Source organism: Notamacropus eugenii, chromosome 1 (assembly GCF_028372415.1).
Source record: "Notamacropus eugenii isolate mMacEug1 chromosome 1, mMacEug1.pri_v2, whole genome shotgun sequence".
In the NCBI taxonomy this organism is placed as follows: Eukaryota; Metazoa; Chordata; class Mammalia; order Diprotodontia; family Macropodidae; genus Notamacropus; species Notamacropus eugenii.
In genome coordinates this window covers 449,984,978-450,011,952 of record NC_092872.1, presented here as the reverse complement: position 1 = coordinate 450,011,952, position 26,975 = coordinate 449,984,978, and the positions used below count along the sequence as shown (strand labels likewise).

Below are 26,975 nucleotides of genomic sequence, written 5' to 3'. Positions count from 1 at the left end.
AATTTCTCTCAAATAATATATGAATGAATGCATATATGTGTTGTCTATCACTGTATCAGTAGTGACTGTGCACTCACTCAACATAAAAACTAAAGTACCTACAGGGGGTGAGAGTGCCAGGTTAGATATGGATGACAATGGGGGCACAGAACCTTGAGATGAAATAAGCAGTCTCCACTGGGCGAAAAATGATCATTATTCTGTCTGGAGAGGATTTGACCCTATGACAAAGGGATGAACTATTTGTCCTCTTGAGACCCATGTTCCAACTCTACAGTATACATGCCAAAGTAAAGCCAAGACCCTTGGCAATCAGTAAACTTTGCAAAACACTAAGGTCACTGGACCTAGAACCGGAAGAGATAGTTTAATATTCTCATTTTACATAAGGAAACTGGGGCCCAGAAAGGGGAAATAGCTGGTTAAACAACTGGTAGTTGAAAGAGCAAAGATTCAAACTGTTCTGATTTCATAACCAGTGCTTTCTACCACATCATGGCAGGAAAAACAGTAGGTCATGTTTCTCTTCTCTGTGCCCTAGACAATGGCCTGACTTTCAGAAAATCAAAGTCTTTCAAAGAGTCAGTGCCAGTAAATGCATTTCGTTCTATACTTCTCTAAACACTTTTCCTGGAATGCCTTGTTAGTAGCTTGTGTTTCTATAGCACTTCAATGCTTAAAAATTGTTTTCCCTCAATAGCCTATGAGATGAGTAGTACAAATAGCAGTACTACTTCCACTCTGCAGACAAGGAAACATCAGGATCACGGAACGGAAACGACACATCCAGAATCAAGGATAGTGTTAGCTCCATGTTTGAATACTGGTGGCATAGTGGATAGAACACTATGTGATCCTGATCTTGTCATCTAGCCCATTTGCCTCAGTTTCACAACAGTAAAATGAAGATAATAATAGTACCTACATCACTGGGCTGTTGTGAGGTTCAAATAAGGTATTTGCAAAATGTTTGTAAATGCTTGGCACATTGGGTTTATGTAAATGCTTGTTTCATACTTTTCCCTTTCCACTATACCAGGGGTCAGCCAACAAATCCCAAATGCTGCCTAAATGGTTTTTACATTTTTAAAGTTTTATTTTATTTTAAAATGTAAAAACCATTCTTAGCTCAGTTTGTCCCCTGTCCACTCTCTTCCCAGAGGGTAAACTCCATGAGGACAAGGACCTTGTTTTACCTCTTCAGTCAGCACCTAAAACAGGTTTGTTGAATGAATGGATGTCAGAATAAATGACACTTGGGGCAATCAGAGGCAATACAGAAAGTCAGCCCACACTATTGTTGCTCTGTAAGCAATTTTTATTTACAAACAGCAATTTCCATTGACTTTATTGATACCATAAAAAAAAAGCCATTTACAAGCAAGAACCAAGAATTCATCCAAACAAAATTAAGCAGCACTGAAATATCTGTGTCACAAATCTAAAACCCAATGGGTACAAGAGTAAAATAGCATTTGAATAAATAGTTTAAATTCATGCTTATAAAAGAATCCTTATGGCAAGTTACTGTCCTGACAGCATCAGCTTAGCTAGCTTCATTACTTCACATGGCGATGAAGTGGGGACTTGTGAGGTTACCAGTTTATATTGCAAGATAATGACACTGAGAGTTAAATCATTCTGATTGTTCCACCATTTATAATGGAGAATGTTAGCCCTACCAAGAAAAGTGGCCAGAGATGCTTTTCACATTAATAAATGGTTATTCTTATAACAAACCAATTTCGTTTACCTCTTACTACATAGTCAGGGCAACAACCAAGGCCTTGGATGTAAGTCCAAAGATTGAATTCACAGCATACTTGTTGAGGAGGGACAGCAAGAGGTTTGCTTACTGTGGCCGCCACAAGGGCAGATGCTCAGGGGGTCCTAAGCAAGGCTCATTGCTCCACTTGATCAAAATACTGGGACAGTGTAGGGTGTCCCAGGCTCCCTTTCAGCTAGGCTGAGCAGTCTTCACACAGATTCAAGAATCCTGAGAAAGCAGGTCATTGCCTGGCCTGGGGAGTCCCATATGGGGTAGAGGCAGCTAAACCACACTGGCACTTTTTGAACAAGATATGTAAGAAATGCACAATAGCCATTATAAACTTGGAACAAAGTGAATGACTTTCCTGAACCTCTAGTTCAGTTGCACTGAGCAATTATGAAATCTATGATTTATGAACTAGATTTATATAAAGAATTTACACAATTCCCAAATACTTTTCATATATAAAATTTAATAAATAACCCTGACCAGTCTAGAAGCACCATCCAAGGGGGACACTCCCTTGGAAAATAGATTCGGTGTTGCATATTTGAGTCCCTTTCAGGAGGCTTCACAGGAAACCCTTTCAGAATACCGTAATAAAAGAATCACAGTAACTAATATAAAAAGCTATTCAAATAAAATACACTGATTTCTTTAAAGTAAAGCTCATTCACATAAATTCTCACCCTCCCCTCCCCAGCCCTTATTTTGTATTTCTGCAAGTTCTTCCCAAGCTTTGGGCTTTTTTTTTTTTTTAATTATAACACAGGTCTTACCATTTGGGCTAAGAGCAAAGTGAAGACTTGGTTATGTTTTTGGAAAATATGAGTTTCCTACTCATGTCTGGGAAGAATCCTAGAAATCAATTTAGTTCTACAGTATGTTTTGCTTAACAGTGAACTGACAGTATCCTTTCTGTTAATACAACAAAAATTAAAGGCAGAATCCAATCATGAGTCTTTCTATTCACTAAAATAAATGAAACATATATGTTGTATTTACAAATATAATTTCTAAATGTATTTACAGGTTTCATAGAAATGATACGGTAGAGAACAGATTAGGAGAACCAAAGTAACTGTTTAAAACCACAAACATTAGCAAAAGTATAAAATTCTTTGTTTTCACAGTTTGTAATAACAGGTTAAATATCTATAGAAAAGGACGCTGTCACTGTCTTCACATTGTCTATTTATTGAAAAAGGTAGCTCAAGAAGAGACTCAATTATGAACAAGCCTATATGAATTCAGGATATATCACTGTTAAAAGGTTTCACATATCATTTGTAGTATTTTATTGACTTCTGCATCTGTTATAAATGAAATGTAAAACAGTACTGTGTTAACCCCAAACTGTACAGAAATAGGTACTGTACTTTTTTTAAAAAGTTGCTTTAAGCAGCTACCACTCAGCATATTTCTTCTTTGGGGAGACATGAAATGAACTTTCAGTAGACAACGTGTCTCAGTTGTGGTCATGACAACCCCTCCTGGCATACCCTCATGTGACAAGGCACAATTTAACTGCTGCTGCCAGATCAGAAGTTCATCTTCTACCAGACTTCACACTGGGCAGTGTGACTTTAGGAATGCTCCAAGAGACTGAAGGAGCCCTATGCTGGCTTAGATGTTTGTGTTCTCCAAAGCATCGCTGAGTGGTTACAGTACTGTGTTATGGCTTGAGAATTCATTCTTAACACTGCTAGCAGTGGAAAGGGTAAAGTGTTAGCAACATGAATGGGAAGCAAGTAGAACTTGCAAAAATGTTGAATAACGATTATTATCGAGAAAATGAATCAATTTCCTGCCCCTTAACAGTCCCATTACAATGTTTTGAACCTGAACTGTACAATCAAAGCAATGTATATATATTTTTTTGTCAGAGACAATTTTGGATAAGTCACTCTTTGGTAAACTCAAACCAGTTTAATAGATTTACAAATACAAAGAACTCCATTTAAATAAGGTTAAGACTGTGACACAATGACAAGAGCCAGGACGTATAAGGTGCCGCCCAAACTTCCCTTCTCCTAACTTTCCTAACTTGCCTTAGTTCACACAAATGCTAAGGAAGCCCACCCAAGGGCTCCAAGTCTGAAAGGAAAAAGGGGTTCCCTGAGCCCAACCTCCTGTGTCCTTGATTTGGCCATTTCTTGTCACATACTTAGTTGTATCAAAACACAATTTTTTTTTTGCATTTCTTTAAAAAACAAAACAAAACAAAAATTCATTCATGTAAGAAAAAACACCACAAACATTTACCTGAAACCCCAGAATGTATATAATTGGGTAAACACTTAAGAGTCCGGTCTCCCCGTGAGGCACAAGGCTTTAACAGGAGTTACACAAGTGCTTCAGGGAGAGAACAAACCCCTTATTTAGGCAGTTTTAAGAGGAAAAAAAGGCATATTATATACCCGATTTAGCTAAAAAACTGCTCCTCTGGAGCAGCTGGATTTATAGTGTAATCTGTATGTAGTAACACTGATCCATAGTGCAGCTGTTTATAAGGTTAGCAGACATTGTGTTTTAAAGAAAGCAGCTACCACACAGCCACACCCCACAAAGGGTCATTATGGACGAGGGCTTGAATTTTTTTCTTAAAAACAAAACAAAACAACAAAAAAAATCCCACTATTTAAGTTATAAGAGCCACAAAAGCATTGCAAACCAGCAAACACACGTATATATACTTTCTGTATATATACATATATATTTTTTTATTTTTTGGTAATCCTGTAAACTAAATCACAGTTCATTTTAAAAAACTGTTTTACTCTTTTTCAGCTGAGAAGTTTTTCCACAGCAACTCTGCAGAGCTAAGTTACTACTCCAAAAGGGAACTTATGGAAGGCTGGCTATCCTCATGGAAACCTCCAGAGCACCTACTCATGACCTATGACTCACTCTTGATTGACCAGAATATACAGTATCAAACCAAATCAACTTTTTTGTGTAAAGCATCTTTTGGTACACTATAAGCCCATATGAGTACTCTGTAGAGAACTAAAAACATTCCCTAATGAATAAAAAAAAAATCTTCAAATAGGGATCACATCTGTTCTTATAAAGTAATGTGTTTGCCAGCACAAGATTTTGAGGTCTCTTTTTCAAGCAAACTAAAAAGAGAAAAAAACACCTGTAGCTTGTAATTCACTATCACCATTAGGTTTCACATTTTTTATATTATACTGACCTAACTGATATTAAACATAAAAGTAGCACCACATAAAACAAAAATGGGTGACACACAAATATTTGGTGACACACACAAAGTATCTTAAAGAGGGTTTCTTATGGTTGGTTTCTTTAAGCAGGAAACACTGATTAGCCACTGAAAGAATGGGGAAGCCACTGTGGCTTTGTGTAGCACACAAGATAGACATATTGCTTGCGATTCCCATAGAATATATCTTTACAAAAAGTACAAATTTCCAAGTTTCGCAGTTTCACAAGGAACCGCAATATAGAAAGTTACTATGCACCTGAACTGGCTGTTTGGAGAAAACAACAACAACAACAACAAAAATATATATATATATATATCAACACTGTGTGGAGATATAGTCAGAGTTACAACTCTCTTCCTTTAGTGAGAGTAGCAACTCATCTTGTAGAGTGATTTGATTTAGTTACCTGGTATTTAGGTTTCTACAGTACGAAATGAAGGTAGATTCTTAGGCCAGTAAAAACATTTAAAACCACTGTTACTTTAGGGTTGGATAATTACATTACAGCTGTGTAAAAAAGGGCAGCACCACATGTCATCCAGTTTACCTACTGGACAACTAACAAAAATTCGAAACAATTCTAACTAGAGTTGAATAGATTTATGGCATTTGGTTTATGTGTTTGTTATGAAGTGGAGTTATAAAAAACAGTATCATTTGCTTTGCTGACTTTTGGACGCTATGATTAATGTATAAGAAAACCAAATAACATTCTTCAAGGGATAAAGGAGCAAGGTCTTAAAATATATTAGGAAGAGATGAGATCAAGAGTCAAAAAGCCCTGTACACACTATATTAACTTACATATTCCTCTTACATTCACCTCAACCAGAATAAAAGCAAATTTAAGAATGTATATATGTAATATATATAATAAATGCTTTATTATATATATATATATATGTATAAATTTTCTAACTACCAAAAAAAGTAATTTTCAACTCTAAAAGGTAATCATCATATCTTCTGGACATGCTATTCTCTCTCCATGAATGTGCACAGAAACTTACATGCACACAGAGAGAGAATATGTGCCCCTGGGTAGTGAAGGTAGGGTGAACCCAGTTGGCTTAGCTATGCTACCGCCAGAATTGGGATTGAAATAATTCATCCAGAGGAATAGTATCAGCCCATGTTTTCCCTGTATTTCAGCCCTTCGGATTCTAAGCTCTTTCAACACACATAAACCCAAGTCTCCTTGGAAGCAAAGAACAAAAATGCAAAGTGTGCTATCTAGAAACCTTGGGAAAATTCACGTGCACCTACTAGGTTTCAAGGTGGTCAAGTCAGTAACTGGGCTAAGAGTTACCAACAGCAAAAAAGTTTTAAATGCATTGATGAGTGTGCTTTGTTTGGGGTGCACTTATTTAACATGTTAGTCAGGGGCATTAGACACTGTGTGAACTTCCATACTGGAATCCAGCCCCACCTCTGAGTTGGAGGCATCATTCTCAATTTTCTGTTCTGCATATGCATCTGTTCTTTCTGGGGACTCAATGCGACTCCGGACTTCTGCCACACCTGGGTGATTTTTCCGCAGGTGCTGGTTGAGGGTTCCCTGAAAGGGAAAGCACTTCCCACAGATCTCACAGCGGAAAGGCTTATCGTCAGTATGGCCACGGATGTGGTACTCCAACTGGTCCTTTCGTGTGTACTTCTTACCGCAGAACTTGCATACAAAAGGGGTGATCCCCATATGGAGTCGCATATGCCGGTCAAGGCTCCCCTTTTGGTTAAAGGATTTTCCACAGTAAATGCAAATCAACCTTTCATTGTATGGATACCAGTGGCCTCGTGCACTCCTCTCCCGGGGGCTATTCTCATACCCAGGATTACTTACAAGAGCTTCACTATCTGATCCCTGTACCAAACTCTGCAGATCACTGTGCAGATGGACAGAGGAGGGACGTTTTTGGCGGGCCCGGCCCCCTCGGAAGCAACTTAGCATAGACCTGGATGGGCTGGAGTTGCTCAGGTTCCCAAAAGTTTCTGATATACTTGATGGCTGAGAGGCTACTTGGGAAAAGGAGTATGCATGCTGTAACACAGAGCCATAGGAGCCTACATTCACTGCCACCACTTGTTCACCATCTACCATTTCAGTGTGGTAGCCATCATCACCCAAGGAAGAACTGTCTGAACAGCTGGGTCGGTCTGATTTCTCAATTTTCACTTTCACCTCTGTGATCTGGCTCTCCCTCATAATGAGATCCCCTTGTTCATGGTCACCCTCTATTTGAATCTCATATTCAGAGACACTCCCACTGCTTCCTCGGTCTGAGTGGCCTTCTTCTTGTAAGCGGCCACGAAGAGACTTGCTTGGAGTTGCCTCCATCCGTAGATCATTGCCAGCGGTTGGCTGACGCACCTGAGAGCAATATGGAGGTGAGATCTCTACTGGGTTGGCAAAGAAGCTGCTCTCTTTAACTCCATTGCGGTTTTCTGAGTTTTCATCAGCACCAATGGTAACAGAGTCAACATCCCCAATGCTGATTTTTGAATGGATGCTCTCCAGGATCTGTGTGCACTTGTCAATGACACATTGCATCTGAAGAAAGCTAGCAGCAGTGAGAAAACTGACAACATCCTTCAGCTGTAAGGACATTCTTCCAGTGTAACAGAATGAGAGCAACTGTTCAAAGACATTAGGATTCTTAATCACTGAGATGGATAAGCCACTCATGGTACTTAATGCTGAATGGTCACGAAAATAGGGAGAGCTGGCAGCAAGGACGGCTTTGTGGGCTCGGAATGGCTGGCCCTGAATATGCACAATGATGTCACACAGTTTTCCTTGAAGACGGAGTTCATTTAATTGGCTCAGAACTGTGTTGCTGTACTCAGGCACGTCAAACTGAATAAAACTGCTGCTGTCCATTTCTACTGACATGAAGTGTGATCTAGAAAGAGACAAAAGGAGGAAGAGGTAGGGAAAGAAAGGAATAGAAAGAGAGGTTTATAATCCATTTATATTTGTCATGTGCTAAAAATGGCATGGGTATAAATTTGTGAGTGTGGGACAAGTAGCTACTAAAGCTTCTACTAAAGCCATATCTGAATATTCTTCTGTCCATAGAATCATAAGACTTAAGAGCTAGAAGAGAATTGTGGAAGACTAAGATTTAGAATTGGAAGCAACTTGACTATTTTTTTAAGTTTTAAAAATTCGGAACCTAAAACACCAAAAAGTAAGCATTTTCATACATACAAAACATAAATTGTGACTATTTCATACTGTTTGGTTTTATATACACATCTCATACATTTTCAAAACTGTCCTGTTCATTTTTGCTTTCTTCTGTATTCAATGGCCCTTTTTTTTGAAGAATCACTACTGCTAACCTTCCCTGTGCCCTGCCCCCTAACCTCACCGAAAACCAAGAGAAAAGAAAAAAGTAAATCGTATGGCAAATAAATATAATTGAGCAAAACAAATCTACATAATAGTCATGTCCAAAAACGTATGTCTCTGTCTGTACCCCAAGTCCATTAACTCTGTCAGAAGATGTGCAATATGCATCATCACAAGTCCTCTGGAGGGATACTCATCACACTGATCATAGTTCTTGAGTCTTTAAAGTTGTTTTCTTTACAATGTTATTCTTACTGCATGAATTATTTTCCTGGCTCTGCATACTTCATATTGAAGTATGAATTCACACTACACAGGATTCTCTGAAATCATTTTTTTTAGTCATTTCTTCTGGCACAATAATATTCTATTACTCACAGACTACCATTCAGCAGTCATTCCTTAATTCATGAGCATGCCTTTCCTCTTCTTTAGATTCAAGTGCGTTGCTTTTCTTTTCTTTTTTTTTACTTTTAATCCTCCTTTTCAGATCAGGAAATTTGTTTTGGTTTCAACTATTCCCTTGCTGGTATTATCCTCCCAACTCTCCATTTCTCTGTTGAGTATGATATAATTAAACTAAACTGTATTTTGTTTCTGTGCATTCATTCAATGTCACTGGGTAAAAGAGTTTGTGGCAGGGAGTAATGTGTTGGTTATAAAAGGCTTTCGATGCCAAAAAGTGGATTTTGTATTTGATCCTGGAGATAACAGGGAGCCACAGGAGTTTATTTAGTAGGGAGCAAATGATCAGACTTGTGCCTCAGGAAAATAACTTTGGTGGTTGAATGAAGGATGGATTGGAGTAGGGAGAGGCTTGAGGGAGGCAGCCCAACCAACAGGCTATTGTAATGGTCTAGGCACAAGGTGAGGAGGGCTTACAATAGTGTTGACAGTGTCAGAGAAGAGAAGGGGTCATATTCAAGAGGTGTTACAAAGGTGAAACTGTCAAGTAGATGAGTTAGCCTTGATAAAGAATAAGGTCATCTCATCATGTGAGATAACAGTGAAAGAAATAGTGGCAGAAGACATAAAAGTTATGTAAGATGGGAAAGAGGAAATTCCTGATGAATGGCCTTTTTTTTCTCTTTAAAATGAAGCAAGGTTCTTAATTGAGAGAGCTGGGGGAGAGGAGACATGGATAGCTTTAGGAGGAATGAAAAAGGTCTGGAAGAGCTACCATTGAAAGTAGGATAGGGAGTTGAAAAGAGAGGAGTAATAGGATTGCCTAGGAGCAGTGAGAGACCATTTGAAGTTGTGTAATATAATTTTATACTGGATCCACTCAAAACAGCTGCATTATTTTCTCTTCCTTCATTCAACAGAACATGTAGAAAAAAGAGGTAACCAAAAGTGGGAGTGATCCAAGGCTGAGGTATGGCAGGGGATAAGTGGTGAAATGATGCTGTGAGAGAATGATGGATTCAAGAGAGGAGAACAGTGTAAAGTTGAATTGGTTCAACAAGGAATCAAGATGGTAAAAAGAGGGGAGAATGACTAGTGCAGGGAAGATGACCTCAGAAAGAAGTGAGGAGTCAAGGGACTGGAGGTCACAATACAGATGAAGAATAGGCTTTTTGCAAGGAAAGGCACAGGGAGTGAGGTAAAAAGCCAGCAGATTATGTCAGATAATGTTAGATCAGATAAGAGGATTTCAGAATTCTGGAGCAGGGATGTAGTATATTTGTGGGTGATGTTAAGAGCAAGAGGATAACCATCTTTTTGTGTGGCTAAGGTGAGGTGGAGGTCGTGGAAAATGAACAGGCTGAGGAACTGAATGGTTAAGGTACTTGTGGGAGAGTCAATACATATGCTGAAGTTCCTCACTATATAAGGGCAGGAGTCAAGGAAGACAGAAAATTGTGAACCACAGACTGAAGTCACTGAGGAAGAAAGGAGAGTGAGTTTTTAGTCTGCAGACAATAGTTACCAGGATTTTAAATGGGTGGTACAGACTGACAGCATGAACTTCAAAGGAGGATAAGTTACTTAACGATGAAGGCAGAGAGAAAACCTGAAAGTGGCAACAGGGAGCTCAAAGAGCATTATAACACCCTGGCCTTGACTAGTCAACTGAGGAGAATGAGGAAAGGTGTGTAGTCAGAAACAGAAAAGATGCCCAGGGAAGTTGTGTTTATGAGAGAGCTACGTTTCATACCTAGCAGATGGAAATAGTGGGAGAGGAAAATACGTAGAACAAAAAAGTTTGTGACCTATGGAAAAGAATTTCCAAAGGGCATATTGGAAAGAGTGGGTAATTATTTATTTATTTATTTTTTTGCACTTTGGAGTAGGAGGGTAGAAGGGGAGGAGAATAAAGAATTGAGAGGTGGGGAATGGGGAATAGGGTTTCGAAGATGATCTATGGGAGTTCAGAATCATTTGAGATATGTGGGATATGACCAGGTATGAGAATGTTCATCATTAAGTCAAAAACAGCTCTCCTCCTCCCAAAAGAGGCTGCAGATTAGGCTGGAGACAAGTATAATATGAGAAGGAAGACACACGGAAGGTCACATTTCACTATTCCTCTCCCAAGACTGTAGATTAGGCAAGAAAAGGGTGAAGCAGGAGAAGGAAGTCCCAATCCCCACTGATTTTTCCCCTTTGTCTTCCTTCAAGGAACAGGAGTAGCAGGAGAGGGAAGACCTGATGTCAAAGGAAGGTTGTGACTCTCTTCACTGGAGGTTCCCTACATCAAAGTTGGGATACTGAGCTAGCAGAGGATAGAAGTTGCTCTCTACTTGTACAGATGGAAATTAGCCCAATCCTCAGGTAGTATAGCAGGAAGCAGTAGAATCTCAGCTGAGGGGAAATCACTTTGGGGCAGATGGAAGATGGGCCCCTTGTAACCTTTTCTCAGGGGGCATAAAGCATAGTTAAGAAGTGGAGGGTGTGCAGATGAAGGTGTGGCTCCTTTTCTTGCATGAAGCAGAACAGAACAGGTCTACCCTGCCATCCTAAGACCTCTGTTTTTCTTATTTATTTCCCTCACTACCCACTGAAGGCATATTCTGAAGGGAGACTTCTTTCCTCCCCCTCTATTAGAAATATTAGCTCTATATAATCATATAGCTCCTTCCAATTACTCAAATAAATTTACCTGTGTTTCTCTGGACTCTCATATTTATATTTCAAATTTCTTACACAACTCTGGTCTTTTGATCATAAATGCTTTTAAGTCCCCTATTCCATTAAAGGTCAATTTTTTTTTTCCTGTAGGGTTATACTCAGTCTTTCAGGGTAAGTTATTTTTGGTTGTGAACCTATATCTTTTACTTTTAAGAATATTATATTCCAAGCTCTATTCTCATTGGGAGCAGAAGCTGCCAAGTCTTCTGTGATCCTGACAGTAATACCTTAGTGACTAAGCCTTAATCCTTGTGCTGTTCCTTTCTGGATGGATGCTTGTGGTATTTCTTTAATATATGCATTCTGAATTTTGGCTACAACATTCCTAGGATAAGAGGTGACAGATGGATTCTTTCTACCTCTGCTTTACCCTACTATCCCAAAAGAGCTGGATAGTTTTCACTTATATTATTTTAAAATATAATATTAAGACCTAAAAAAAACCCCCAAAAATCATGGTTTTCAGAGTATAAAGATTCTTAAATTCTCAATCTGACCTGTTCTCTAGGTATCTGTTTTTAAAAGCATTTACCTTAATGTTCTAATTTTTTTTTTCAAACTTGACCTTATGCTGTTTCTGAAGTCACTGATTTCTTTTTGGTCTCGTCTAATTTTTAGAGATTCCATTTCTTAAGAAAGGCTTAATACTTTCTCTTCTATTTGTTCTTCTTCTAATTCTTTTCTCCTGTGCATTATTTCACTATTTAGCCCTTGCTTCTTTTCTTCTAGGTATTCATGTAGTCCCTGCAGAAAATCCATTTTTTTTCCTTTGAGTTTGCTTAGAGTTGTTACATAGGTTCCTTCTGCAATTAAGTAGAATTTTTCTGGATCGCCAGATCTACAATAACTTTTTATAATGGACTATGTTTTTTGGTTCACTCATCTTTCCTACTTTAGTTTCTAAATTGGGGCTTTGAATCAGGGCCAGGTTCCACTTCCTGTTGGACTTCTGGGTGAGTGATCAGTTTTGCTTGGTCTCCCTTGAATCATCTGGTCTTCCGTGTTGACCTTTACCTTCTGGAGTTAGGCCCTACTGGTTTTTTGAGGTTCAGAATGCTGGCTCTTTGGGATCTTTTATGGTATCTCAGGACAAAATGCTAGCAATTTCAAAGCTTGAGCACTGTCACACCATGCCAGCTGCTGCCACTCCTGGTGGTTTCCCAACTTGGGAATTTCTCAGGGGAGCATTTTCTTCTTGTCTCTGGACACAGAGCCTTGCAGACCATATTTCTTTGGTTTTACTGGGATAATAGTGACTTGTTTGCCAGTACTGGCTCTGGCTCTCTTTCCTACTGACCATAGTGTTTTGGCTGACATTTCTATGCATTTCTGAGGTGAAAAGAGTCATTTATTACAGTTTCTTGTTGGATTTCTCAATTATTATTTGGTCCAGTGTGAATTTCCAGTTTTTGCTGCAGTAGTATGTGGGAGCTGAGCAATCTGCCTCTGTTCAGTCAGCCATCTTGGCTGGCAGTCCTCTGGAAAGGACTTTATAAATAATTTAGTCCAACCCTATTATTTTTCCAATGAAGTCTAAAGGAGGCAAGTGAGTTGCCCAAGGTCAGAAGGTGGCAAATAACAGTGGATAATTGAAATCTGGTCCTATCAATATGAATAGAAATCTGGTACTCTTTATTAGTTTATGGTTATTAAGTTGTCCTATGGTTTGGTCCTGAAGCCTATAGAAATGTCACCTATACAACACCTCTGGATTAAAATGAAAATGTCCCAGATGGTCAGTGCCTCTAGTTTCACACCAACCTTTCCATATCCAAATTTAGCAGATGCTTTCCTTTAATTTTAATGGTCAAATTTATGCCTCTTTGATCAGATAAAAAGAGATTCACAGTCAAATACAGAATGAAATAGACACATAAAATTTCAATGCTGAAAGGGCCCTCAGAAGCTCTGCTCCACTATTTATAAGTTATAAGATCATGGCAAATTATGTCCCCTAAATCTCAGTTTTCTACATCATAACATGGGGATAATTATATTTAACGATACTTTACAGGATTGTTTATAGGGAAAGAACTTTGTATAAGAAAGCACCATAGAAACCTAAGCAGTTGTTAATATTTCCTAGTTTACAGGGTTGTGAGAAAGGTGCTTTATAAACAAAGTTCAGGGGTCCTTAAAGCCCAGATTCTTTTCTCCTGAATGGTTTTGAGAACGAATGCTCCCCTGAAGTCCTATGCTACAGTGCCCAAGTCAGAGCTCAACCTGAGGTTAATGTGAACTATCTGTACTTATACCAGTTATCTTATACTGAGGAGTCAAACTATTTCACACACGAAAGGATACAAGGCTGTGCTGACTGTCCAATAAAGACAGAACTGTCCAAGAAAAAGAAAGCTATGGGCCGCCATCCTACAAACCACTTTTGAGACTGGTTATAAGAACCCCAAATTATAACAGAACACTTGGATCATGACTGATAAGTTAATTAGCCTTGATGGACCTCAGATTCCTCACCTGGAAAGTGGGTACCTAGTTATGTCATAAGTTTATTAGGGTTATTATTGGTTAAAATGAGAAAATGAAGAGAAAAATATTTTGTTAATACAGAATACAACACAATATGAAGTTTTATTATGATTATTTGTAAAAGCAGAGAAGACAATGTGACAGATATTATGTAAATGCCAATTCATGGATCTATGGGTCTCAGTTTCCTTCTTGGTAAAATGAAGATTGACTAGATGACTTTTAAGTTCCCTTTTCAGCAATTTTAAGCTATACGAACTATTTATACTACCTTTTGGGAGGAGTAGGAGGCAGAGTTGTATTTGCATCAGTGTAGAAAATTTCCTGTATCAAAGCAGCTCTGCCATTCAAATGGAACTTAAAATCATAGAGCTTCCTGGGACCCTTCCTGGGACCCTGAGAGGTTAAATGACTTGACCAGGGTGGCAACACTAGCATTTGGCAAAACTGTGCCTCCATCTACTACATGATGTTGCCTCACTTATGGATGTCCTTGTTACCAAAAATAGCAAGCTAATATTCTGAATATTTTCTTCAACAAACACACTCATTTTTAACAAAACAAACATTTATATTTTAATTATGAATGGGACCTTAAAAACCAACAGAAAAAACTTCAAGACAGAGGTAAAAATGAAAAATTTAAACTACTGGGTTACATAGCTGCACATTCAACTTCTTCCTCTGTAGCAACATGAGAAAAAAAAAGTTTCTATGATGTTCAAATCTCAAATATCTTCTTATTAAGAATAATTTATGAGAAATGGATGAACATATTAGGGAATATGATATAATGGCATACTACTGAGTCATAAGAAATGATGAAATTATCAGAGAAAGCTGGAAAGATTTATATGCATGAATTGGTACAGAGTTAACATGAGCAGAACCAGGGGTAAAAGTTATACAAAAAAACCCAATACTAAAATCAAACAACTTGGAAAAACTTAAGAATTCTTAACAAATAAACAACTATGACTTTAGAGAACAAAAAATCACGCATGTTACCCACTTCTTGACAGAGAAGTTATCAACTCAAGATGCAGAATGAAATATTTATTTTTTGGAAATGAAGGAATTAGTTTTGCTTGAATGCATTTGTTACATGAATTTCATTTTTTCCCCCATTGGGGAGAGAGAAAAAAAAAGATTTTTGTTAATTGAAAAAAAATTTAAAGAAAAAAATGCATTAGTTTGGAAGAAAAATATTCATTTACCTAGACTCTAGATATGTTTGCTGTCCGCTGGTATGATTTTCTTCAAAACTTTGTTAGCATACATGTTCCTAAGTAGCTCAAATTTTGCCCTAAGATGTATTATGGTTAATATAATAAAGGTATGATTATTGGTTGTTCATATCATAGCTAATTTTCTTCCTCCAGAAACACTGTTCCTTAATCATTTCATCTGTGAAATTAAAAGAGTTAAACTAGCTGACTACTATAAGATCCCTCTCTGAGGTTCAAATGAAGGCTATGACTGATTAGCACAGGTAACAAGAGGTAACCAAGGCCAGCAAGAAAATGATTTAAGTGGCAGAGTGGATAGAAGCCGTGGAGTCAGGAAGACCTGAGTTGAAATGTGGCCTCAGACACTTACTAGCTATGTGTTCTTGGGACAGTCACTTAACCCTGATTTCCTTAAAAAAAAAAAAAAAAAAAAAAAAAAAAACAAGAAAAAGAAAGAAAATGATTAATACAATACCTGATGCTAACTCAGCTTCATGAAGATGAGCTGGAGAATTGTCTGCTATTCTCAAGAAAACTTATGCCTCTAAAACATTCTTTCCCTGCAGATACAAAGACAGAATGACACAAATTAAAGAAAAAAAATTAAAGGAATATCCATCCTTATACTTTTTAAGCAACAAATCTAAGTTTTGAAAGTTCCAGGGCAATTTATTCTCCCACTCACTGGAGTTTTAATTTTATGAGCAACCAAATCATTAGACCCCATAAGTTTATCTTCCTAGACCCTGCTTAACTAATAGCACTGAGTCACTAAAACCTACCAGGAAAGAGTACGGTTACAATAGCCAACACTGTCTGCGATCAAACTGCTCATGCTGGCTACTGCAATTAACAAAATTATTTTGTTGCCTTTTAGTTCCATTGCTTGTGAGGGAAGGGAAGAGGTTACTGTTATTCACATTTATATTGTTGTTTGCAGCTTACTAAGTTAGAACAAATATTATCATCCATATATTATAGAAAATAAAACTGAGGTTCAAAAAGTTTAAGTGACTTAACTTTACAAGACCGAAGCTAGGAAGTGGCAAAGCCTAAGCTCAAAGATAGGTCTTCTGCCTCCAAGTTCAATAGTTTTTCTGTTTTACAATGTCATGATGAACTTCAAAATGCATACCACCAAAAAGTAACTTGCATTTTGATAGTGCTTTAAGGTTTACAAATTTACAAACTGCTTTCTTCACAACAACCCTGAGATAGATAGTACATAATTCAGGCAAGTGTACTGCTCATAAAAATGTGCTGCTGTGCCTGGATGGTTCGTTTTGAGGATACTGAGAGCATGCAGGTATTCCAATGTTTCTTTCAATCCAAATTAGCAAGAATTTGATCAAATGCCCTTTCTGAATCTTGATTTCATAACACAAATAAGACTCTATGACCCCTGCTGGCTCCGTATTCATAATCCTACTCTTAGATCCATATATTTCTCTTCTTGATCACTTCAAAATGTAAAGAGATGTGCACAAAGACATCATTATCAACTGACCTTTCTTTAGTTTGACACAACTACATACACACATACACACACATATATATACATGCATGTATATATAGTAATATATTTTATATGTGAATTATCATTTGCAGGAAAATACAGCTTTATCTTTTCTGTTGCCTCATTACTGGACCTCTATTTTACTCTTCATTTGCCAATACACTGATGATAGTAATTCATGTGGCTCATGCATTCCAGGGATCTGTGGCCAGAGACAGGAAAAGTGATGATTCGGTATGGGGTAGATGTGAAGCCAGGTTAAGACTTCATGACAGGAGTCACTATAGCATTTGGTAATATGGCTGTGCATGCTATAATAAGTCTGATCAATGCCCATAAAGACAAAGGATTTTCTTGTGATAAGGCAGCTCCTATGTTGATTTCAATAGATTCAAATATGGTGAGAATCCATTAGGCCATCCCAATCATAGAATAAATAGCAAGGGTTTTGCTTAATGTATCCAGTTGATCCACATCTCACTAACTAAGAAAGCCTGTCTCCACCCCCGCCTCCCAAAACAGCACCAGGTACACTATATATTGTTTTATATAATACTGACTTCTCTTGCCTCCCCCCAGTTTTCCTCTTTTCCTTCATTTACCTCAAATGGCTGTTTACCTTCTCTCTTCCCTTGCCACTTTCTTTCTTCTGCCTTCCTCAAATCACATCCTTTTCCCCATTCTCTCCACTTCGGCTCTAGCAGCATCATTGGCCTTTGGCCTGTTCAACAAGAAAAAAAATCACAAGCACTGATTTAAACTTTTAGTTCTCTGGAGGTAGCTCTCCCCAGTTTATATCCATTGATAAAATTCTAACAGTTCCAGCTTTCCCACTATTTTGATTCCAGATTAACCACACTAGATTTTTAAAATAAAATAGCACAACCTTCACATCATCTTCATTTAATTGACAATCTTCATGTAAAACGCTGTTATTCAACATGATCTAGTACATCAAGCACAACGAATCAATGAAAGAACATAATAGTCAAAAAGTTAACTTAGGCTATGTTCCAGGTCAGAGGCTGTTTCCAAAACACTACTATACTTTCTGGTCAAACACATCTACAGCACCACATTCAGCTCTGAGTAAAATATTTTAGGAAGCAGATTCATAAGCTTGAATATAGTGACAGGATGGTGACAATACTGGAGACCATGCCATAAGTGAAGTACTTGGGAATATTTAGTCTGAAGAAGAAAAGACCTAGAGAGGACATAATAAGGGACAGTCCTGCTGAAGAATTAAATCTGTTGTAATTTGCCCGAAAAGACAGACCCAGGACATAGATTATAGGATCATGGATCTTGAGCTGAAAAGAACATGAGATCATCTGGTCCAATCCCCTCATTTTCCAGGTAAAGAAAATGAGACTGGGGGTGGGGGAGGTGGGGGTGGGGAGTTTAAATAATTTGCCCGAGATCAACAAATAAATATTTATTGGGTAAATAAACTACGAACAATGTATGAAAACTGAAGCAGTAAGGCTTTACCCTTGAGAGTAAAAAAACTCCACAACAATGAAAGTTTCTTAAAAGCTGCCTTGGGAGGTGATGAGCTTCTTATCATTGAAGGTCTGTAAGAAGCAGCTGTATGTCATCTGTCATGGACACTATACAGGGGATATTCTCTCCTATAGGGATTAAACAAGATGATCTCTAAGGTACTTTCTACTTCTGAGAATTTGTAAAATCCATCTTTGAAAATGTCATGTAGAGTCACTCAGGTTGAACATGCTTCAACCAATTTCCTGTTTAGATCTAGTTTTCTTCAGGGACATTAAGAACAGTTTCATAGTAGTATTATCTTTGCTGTTAGCCTATCTCCAAAAACTAAAACTAAGGTAAAAGAAAATGTATTCATTCAAATAATTATTGAACACATAATAGGAACATTCTCCAGGAACTTACAGACAAGCAGGGACAACAGTGTGGTAAATAAAAACATGGACACAATAAACTGTGGTAATTCTTCAAAGTCGGCAGGACAAATGTGATTGTTCTATTTTAGATATAGGGAAGTTAAGTCTTAAAGAGGTGCCTTGTGCAATATTTTATACACACACACACATATACACACACATATACATACACACACACTGCTTCTAGGGGGTAAGGCGAGGACTCAAATCTAGGTCTGTTGAATTTAAATTTCACCCTCTTTCACTACACAATTTTAAGGGATATTAACAATAATACTATTATTTAAATTAGCTGTAGCTCATATTTATTCAGTTTTTAAAATTCTAAAGTATTTTCTTAATAACAATGCTGTGAATTATGTAGCATAAATATTCTTATTTCCATTTTACAATTAAGGAAATAGGTTCAAGTAAGCAATAAGACTCATTCAGGTAAGACAATATTAGCACAAGGGCTCAAACCCAGATTCTCTGACTCCAAGTTTCAGTTTTTTTTCATCATACTGCACTGGGTGGAATACCATGATCAGATTACCCATAATTCAGAAGGCAATGGAGATTCACTTAAGATTTCTGAGTAGAGGAGCAACATGCTCAAAGCGGGTGTTAAGAAGATGAATCTGGAGTCCTGTGCAATGTAGATGGGATGTAGAGACACTGGAAGTAGGTAATGAAATGAAAACTCACCGTTCCCTGTCTTCTCAGGAGAATGGCACCCTTAGCAAAAAAACAAAAAACAAAAAAAAACACCAAACGCTACCATTTACACCTGGTGGAGGTATTCCATTTTTCGGTAAAAATGAGAAAGAAAAGTCACAATTCTCTTCTCTACTGCTTACATTACCACTTTCCTTTCACAGTGAAAATTAGATACAAAGATTTTTTTTCCCCTTAAACTTGCTAACAAGTAACACTCTTTAATAAGAAGGTTCTGAAGTCCCAATGTAGTGAACTTACACTTAATATTTTAAATTCTAAGCACACTATCAAACTAATAGGTCCAAGAGGCACAATTTTTCACCAACTTTTATACCCAACAACTTGATAATGTAGGTTCCTAGGATCACAAGATTTATAGCTACAAGGGATCTCAACCTAGATGTCCCTTTTGTTATTGTTGTCTAGTCAATTTCAGTTGTGTACAACTCTGTGTGACCCTATATGAGGGTTTTCTTGGCAAAAATACTGGAGTGGTTTGTCATTATCTTCTCCAGCTTATTTTACAGATGAGGATACTGAGGCTGACAGGGTTAAGTAACTTGTCCAGCATCACACAAGCTAGTGTCTCAGCCCAGATTTGACCTCAAGAAGAGGAGTCTTCTTGACTCCAGGCCTGGCACTCTATCTATTGTACCACCTAGCTGCCCATAGGTACCATAGTGTCCACAGGAACCTCAAACTAAACATGTCCAAAAATTTGCCCTCAACCCTGCCTGAACTTCCAATTGCCTATTACTGTTAAGTTCACCAATGACTTAGATACAAAATTTCAGAGTCAGCATCATCTACTAGCTCTCACTATCAAGTCCACTGCAAAAATCTTGCGATTTTTACCTTCACAACATCTTTCATGTAATCTCCCCCTTTCTCCATAAACACAGTCACAATCCTAGTCCAGATCCTCATCACTTCTTTCTGGACTGTTGTAATGTTTTCTCCTCCCCCAACTTAGTCTCCTTGCCTCAAGTCTCTCCCTACTCCAAACCTCCTCACACAGCTGTCAAAGAATTTTTCCTATGGTGTATGTCTGATCGTGTCACCACTTAGCTCTGCAAACTTCAATGACTTCCCACTTCCTCAAGAATCATTTAAGGCTCTTTATAACCAGGTCCTGTCCTTCTTCTCCAGTCTTCTTACATATCACTCTTTGACCCAGCCATACTAGGCCCTCTACTTGCACCCTTGATCCCATTCAATGTGGCCTTATCCAGCAGATTGCCCCTATCTTCTCCTCTCTTTCTCATATTCGATCTCTCTCCCTATCTCCAATCTCTTGACCCCTCAATTCTTTCCAAAGTTGTCACATCATCCTTGCACTACTACTCTCCTTCCTTCCCCATCTTGACCCCACAGTAAATTAGTTCAACAACTCTATACCGTTTTCTTCTTTCAAATGCTGATCTTGCCCTGCAAAAGCCTCTGCCTTGGATAACTCCCATCTGCTGCCTTTGCTTCAAACTTATAAGCTGCTGAATGAACCTGAAGAAAATCAGGAAACTGTGCTGAATAGGTCCACTACAATTTGTGTTACATAGTTTCAGTCAGGCATTCACTGTAGCAAGGTAATCCTTTTGTACTTTCCTAATTAACTCAGTATCCCACTCATCTCAGTGTGCTTTCCAGCTCTTTTATCCGTCCTCAAACTACCATGGCTCCCCCTCCCTCCACCTTGTCAGCTGAGTATTTTGCCTCATATTTCACTGAAAAAAAATGATGCCATTCATAGATAATTCCCTTTTCATCTCACCTAACCCAGATTGTTTTCTACCACTGTCCTCCTTCACTCTTGTCTCACATGAAGAAGTAGCCCTTCTCCAACCTAAGGCAAACCCCCCCTCTCCATGAACAAGTTTTCTTATTCCATTTATTATACTCCAACAGATTTACCCTCTCTATCCTCTCAATCCCCTCACTCTTCAATTTCTTCCTGTTTACTGGCTGCTTCCCCACTACTTACAAAAATGCCCATGTTTTCCCTATCCTCAAAAAATACTCACTTGATCCATCTATCCTCATTAGCTATAGTCCCATATCTATCCTGCCTTTTGTGGCTAACCTCCTTGGGAAGGCCACCTATAATAGGTGGCTCCAATTTCTTTCATTCCTCCCTCTTCTTAAATCTCTATAGTCTGGCTTCTAATATCATCATTCAACCAAAAAGTCTCTCTAAAGTCATCAAGGTCCTCTTAACTTCTAAATCTAAGAGCCTTTTCTCAATCCTCATCCTTCTTGATCACTCTGCAGCATATGACATTACTGATGATCCTTTTCTCCTTCATACACCATCTGTTCTTTAGATCTCCCTGACACTTCTCTATCCTAGTTCTCCTACCTGTCTGACCACTCCCCAGTCTCTTCAGCTGAATGTTTTACCCAGGTCACACCTGCTTAAAGGTGGATGTCCCCCAGGGCTCTGTCCTGGGCCTTCTTTTCTTTGCTGTCTACAGAATAGTATTTCACTATATTATTAAAAATAGATATTTACTATCTTATCAGCTCCCATGAATTCAATTATAATCTTTATGCTGATTCCTTCTCTGATCTACCTATCCAGGCCTAACCGCACCTCCCCCACCTGCATCTCCAGATAGACATCTTATACTCTAGATAGACATCTTATACTCAACAACTTATCTTTCCCCTAAAATCTTCCCTTCTTAACTTCATTAGTACTGTTGAGAGCACCATAATCCTCCCAAGGGCTCAGGTTGCCATCCTCAAGTCCTTATTTTCTCTCACTTCTCATAACCAATCTATTGTCAAGGCCTGGCAATGTTACCTTTCTATCTCTCCAATATTCCACCTTCTCTCCTCAAATGCTGCCACCGCCCTGGTGCAAGCCTCATCACATGACACCAAGACAGTTGCAACAGACTGCTAGTTGATAGTTGCACTTCCTTGCCTCAAGTTTTTTTTTTTTTTACCACTACAATCCCTCCTCGAAACTGTCAAATTATTCTCCCTACAGTACAGACCTGCCCATGTCATCTCCTTATTCAATACAGTCCAGTAGTTCCTTATTACTTCCAAAATAAAAAATATATTCTTCTTTTTGGCATTCACAGCCCTTGACAACTTGGTCCCCTCCTACCCCTCCAGTCTGATTGTAACTTACTCTCCTCCACATACTCAGTGACCCAGTGACACTGGTCTTGTTGTTCCTTAAACAAGACACTCCATTTTTTCAAAGGTACCACCATCCTCTTAATCTACTTGATTTGAAATCTTGGTGTATTCCTAGACTTTTCACTCTAACTTATCTCATATCACTAATCAGATGTTAAATCTTAAATTATATTCAATATATTCTGTAATAGGACAAGAAAATATACGGGTGTTTCAGAAGGAATTTTGATGTGGGTTTAAACAAAAAAGATGGTGTTTTAAATAACTTTTGTTTAGCTATCAGATTAGTTGCATTCCCTAAGCATTCTAATGAATTGAAAATTTCCTATGTAAGCTCTGGGTTTTGGGTTTTTTTTATTTCAATTCATTTTTCTGATTTTAAAAAACATTTTGTTTTTCCGTTAATTTCTGTGCATGTGCTTGTAATAAGTAGGTTGTACCTATGACCTTTAACAAGGGGAGTAAAGTGAAGTTATCCTTTTGGGTTAAGGAAAGCAATAGGATCTTCAATATAATGATAATGTATTAGAACTCATTTCTGTGGCATTTTAAGGATTACAAAGCACTTTCCTTTCAATACTCCTATGAGGCAGGTAGGGCATGCATTATCCCTATTTTACAGAAGAAAACTGGGTTCTGAGTTTAAAACTTGACCCAGGTCAGAAAGTTATTATTGTTAGTGCTAGAACTCAAACCCTGGTTTTCTAAGATCAGCAAATGTTTCATCACTACGCTACCCTACCCCTCTAGCTTACAATTAAGGCAAGCACAGAATGGTGAGAGCTTCAATTGGCTCAGCTACAATGAGCAAGGGATCTAAATAGATTGTTTATAAATTATAAATTAAGGAATCCTGTATGCAGGAACTGGGAACCCTAACTGCAGATAGGGCAGCCTGCTATGCTTTATAATCAATCATTTGCTAACACTTCATAAATATTATAGTTACAATGTATCCGATACATTGTGGGGGATACAAATACCCCACTCCCAAAGAAAGTTTTTGCTCTCAAGGAACTTACAGTCAATCAGGGGAATAACAATTGCATATATATCTGTATATTTGTGTAGGTGTGTGTGCGTGTGCGCGTATGTGTGGTAATGCTAGTGACTAGGGGAATTAGGTAGGGCTTTCTGTACAAGTGACACTTGGACTGCGCTGTGAAGGAAAATTCTAAGAAGTAGAGATAAGGAAGGAGAGAATGCATTCCAGGTACGGGGGCAAAGAGGGACAGTATGTGTGAATTGGTATTGTCATACATAGTTTAAAAAAGGGTCAGCTAAGCTACTGTTGAGTGTGTGAAGTAACAGTAAGTAACAAGGCTACTTTTTCAATCTACCTTACCAACCATAAACTCAGTACCATCCATGCCCCAAAGAGGGCATTTTTGAAATCTTAATATAAGGATAAGTTTGGCTTATTCTCAAATCCTTGCTCCATCCCTTATCCCATGAAGCTAGAGTCCAAACCTCTCTTTAGTCAAGAACACCTCCAAATTTCAAGGATTTGCAGTTTCCATTCACTGAACAATCCATGACTTGGCTGAGTTACACAAGTTGCTGATGTTGAAAAAATTCATCTACTAATGGTTAACTGTCTGGGAATGAGCTTCTCTGAATTTAGTTAGGCTGGTCCACCAATGAAAGATGCATTTTGCCACCTGGCTCATATTCATAGATTGTCCAGATAGGAAGACTCTACCAGAACTTAAGCTTTATTGGCTCATCTTTCAAGGTTCACTACATGCCATAGAAGAATCTTAGTGGAGGTTAGTCAAAATTAAATCTTTGTCAAAATTCTCCCTCTGCCTCTTTCTCCTTCATTTGTACCACTTTAAATTTAGAAAATTACAGCTATCAAACGTTTAGGGTTGGTCAGGAAACTTAGAGCACATCTCCTTTTAGAAATTCAACAAACATTTATTAAATATATATATATATTTATACACACACACATATATAAGGTATAGTGAAAATTGAAGTACAGGGATAAAAGTGGTTACAAGAGATAACTTGTAGTAAAACTGACCTTTGAATCTAGATCTGCTGACTTCAAATTCACTGCTTTGTGTCATACCATGCATCATTGCTATTCCTGGATTACATGTGATCCATATGACTGAGCAGCTCCTCCCTACACTCTCACCAAGCTCTTGAAATTCATCACTCCTCATCCTTCCTTCCCTTCTAAGACATGTACTTGTAAGCAGAAATTCTTAGGCATTTTCTGAGAAAGTTGGAAGGTATGTAAAATGAAGTTTGCAGCCCAGGGCTGAGATCAAACAAAATGCTATTTACAAACAACTAGAACAACCTCAGAAAAAGTACCTCAAGAACATTTTCTCTGGCTTTTTAAAATACATCCAATTTCCACTGCTACCTGTATGGATCTGATCATTCAGTTAGAGCTGCCTTTTCTCCAATAAGAAGCATACAAGATGGTTTAACCCATTTTACCTGCACTTAAAAGCTCTAATTTGTGCCATGAAAATACTGAATCTCATTTATAAAATTTCCAAGTAAACTTATAAGAATGAAATATAGCATTATATACTTGGCATCTCATTTTTAAGGTACAAAGAGGTATTTATTATATCTAACTTCTACGTTCTTCATGTTCATTTTCTGATTCATATTAAGTATCAGCTGACTTCCATTCACTTGCTGATATATACCTAGTAATACAAAATATTCTGCTCAAAGGATTGTTCGTAATATTTAGATTAATTCAATCAAAGGGTCATTGTGAAGATCAAATGAGATAATGGGTTTTACAGCACTTTATAAACGCTGAAGTACTATCAAAATTTCAGCTACTTTGATTTCTGTACGAAAAACCTGAGGACACCTAAGCTTCACTCCTACACATAAAGCTTATTTAAAAAAACAAAAAAAGCCCCCAGACAGAAGGGTTCAAGAGGTCAGGCATCATACATGTAGCTAACAAATGTACAAAAATAACTTTTCTACGTATTTCTGCTTAAGTCTAGCTCAAACAAAATGTAGTGGTCACAATTTGCAACTAAACACTTCATATAGTTAAAAAGAAGGAGCAGTTTGCCACCAGAGCTGCATACAACAATCTGATTCGGCCCAACCCAAAATGAAGCAAAAAATAAATAAAATGGCATGCTGTAATGGATATTCATGAAGAGCTTATCCTAATTTAAAAGAAAACAAATCTAGAGTTCTTACTGCATTAATTCATGTGCGCCTGAAAGAACATTTTTATCCAAACTGTTATATTTTCTACTAAGGTGTTAACATTTTTCAGGTCTGTTCAGAAATACTGGAAATTTAGAGAGGGAATATTTTTCAAATTAATGTGGACCTTAAAAGTCATATTCTAAAATTCCTTACAACAAGAAAGACTAGTAACTGTAACTGACTTGGGGAGGTAAGGGGATGTTAACAGTAACGTGGTGCTCTGAGATGTTTCACATGCAGGATTTTTAATCAATCAGGTTTTCTAGGTTTGGTGGCTTTCATATTAAGGATGTTTCACTGCATCCCATGGACAAAGAGAAGATTTGTTTTGACAAATTTCAAATTAAGGGGTTTTAATAGGTTATAGTTCAAATGGTTTGCCAACACTTCTTCTCCCTATACTCTTCCCTCCCCACCCCCCACCCCCAGTCCCTGATGTTTAGAATAAAGAAAAGACAAATAACTATCAAAGTGGGACAGGAAAAATGATTTTACAATCTGCAAATCTATTTCACTAAATAATGATACCTGTTTCAAGTTTAAAAAAAAAAAGGTCCTTTCTTAAATGATCATCAACTCAGTGCTCAAAATAAAAGTGTTAAAGAGGTTTTTTTTTCCCTTCCCTATGACAGCTGGCATTTTAGGAGGCATTAGATTTAACAAATATAGCAAGGCACTCATTCCTCTGATGACAAAAAGACCAGAAAGGCTCACTCGCTAGCTGTTCACCAACTACATGACAGTATTCCCTAGAAATTAACGTGGATTTTCATTAAAGATGACTTTTATTAAGCTAAATCAGTTTCTAAAGGCACTGGGCCAGATAGTCTCCAAGGTGGCTTCTAGCATCATGGTAGTGGTAAAGAGCATGGGCTTAGGGTCAGAAGACCTGGGTTTAAATCCTAGCTAGTATTTGCGTGACCTTGGACAACTCACTTTACCTGTCTATATTTCAGTTTCCTCCTTGGTAAAATGAAGAAACTGAAGTAAAAGGACTTCTAAGGGTCCTTTTCAGATCTAAATTCAATGACCTATTACTACTACGAAACATTAAAGGAACACAATTAGAAGTTTCTTAACAATCCAAAATTCTCAGGCTGTTATCAGCTTTGGCAAAGATGAAAACTGATAAAAAAAAATTAAATAAAACAACATACCAGGTTTGTGAAACTGAATGTTTCTGTCAGGTTACTTGATAAGTAAACACACTTATTAAAAATGACACCTTATAATAGACAAGAAGAGGCCCAGATATTCCAAGAATGGATCTACTCTATACC

At 37.8% G+C, this 26,975-nt stretch overlaps 1 protein-coding gene across 3 annotated transcripts in view; it reads right to left on the bottom strand.

Moving 5' to 3' along the window:
* Window positions 1-1,295: 1,295 nt before the first annotated feature.
* ZBTB34 (zinc finger and BTB domain containing 34) overlaps window positions 1,296-26,975 on the bottom strand; it is a 30,417-nt gene continuing 4,737 nt past the window's right edge. The window contains exons 2-4 of one of the 3 annotated variants that reach the window (XM_072631949.1): window positions 17,323-17,441; window positions 15,680-15,764; window positions 1,296-7,904 (exon numbers count right to left, since the gene is read on the bottom strand). In XM_072631949.1, coding sequence (XP_072488050.1) covers window positions 6,380-7,894 — 1,515 coding nt within the window. In that variant the 5' untranslated portion in view covers window positions 7,895-7,904; window positions 15,680-15,764; window positions 17,323-17,441 and the 3' untranslated portion in view covers window positions 1,296-6,379. Of the gene's footprint in view, window positions 7,905-15,679; window positions 15,765-17,322; window positions 26,107-26,975 lie in introns of those variants that run through there. The other 2 variants (XM_072631951.1, XM_072631950.1) reach the window with 2 other exon arrangements.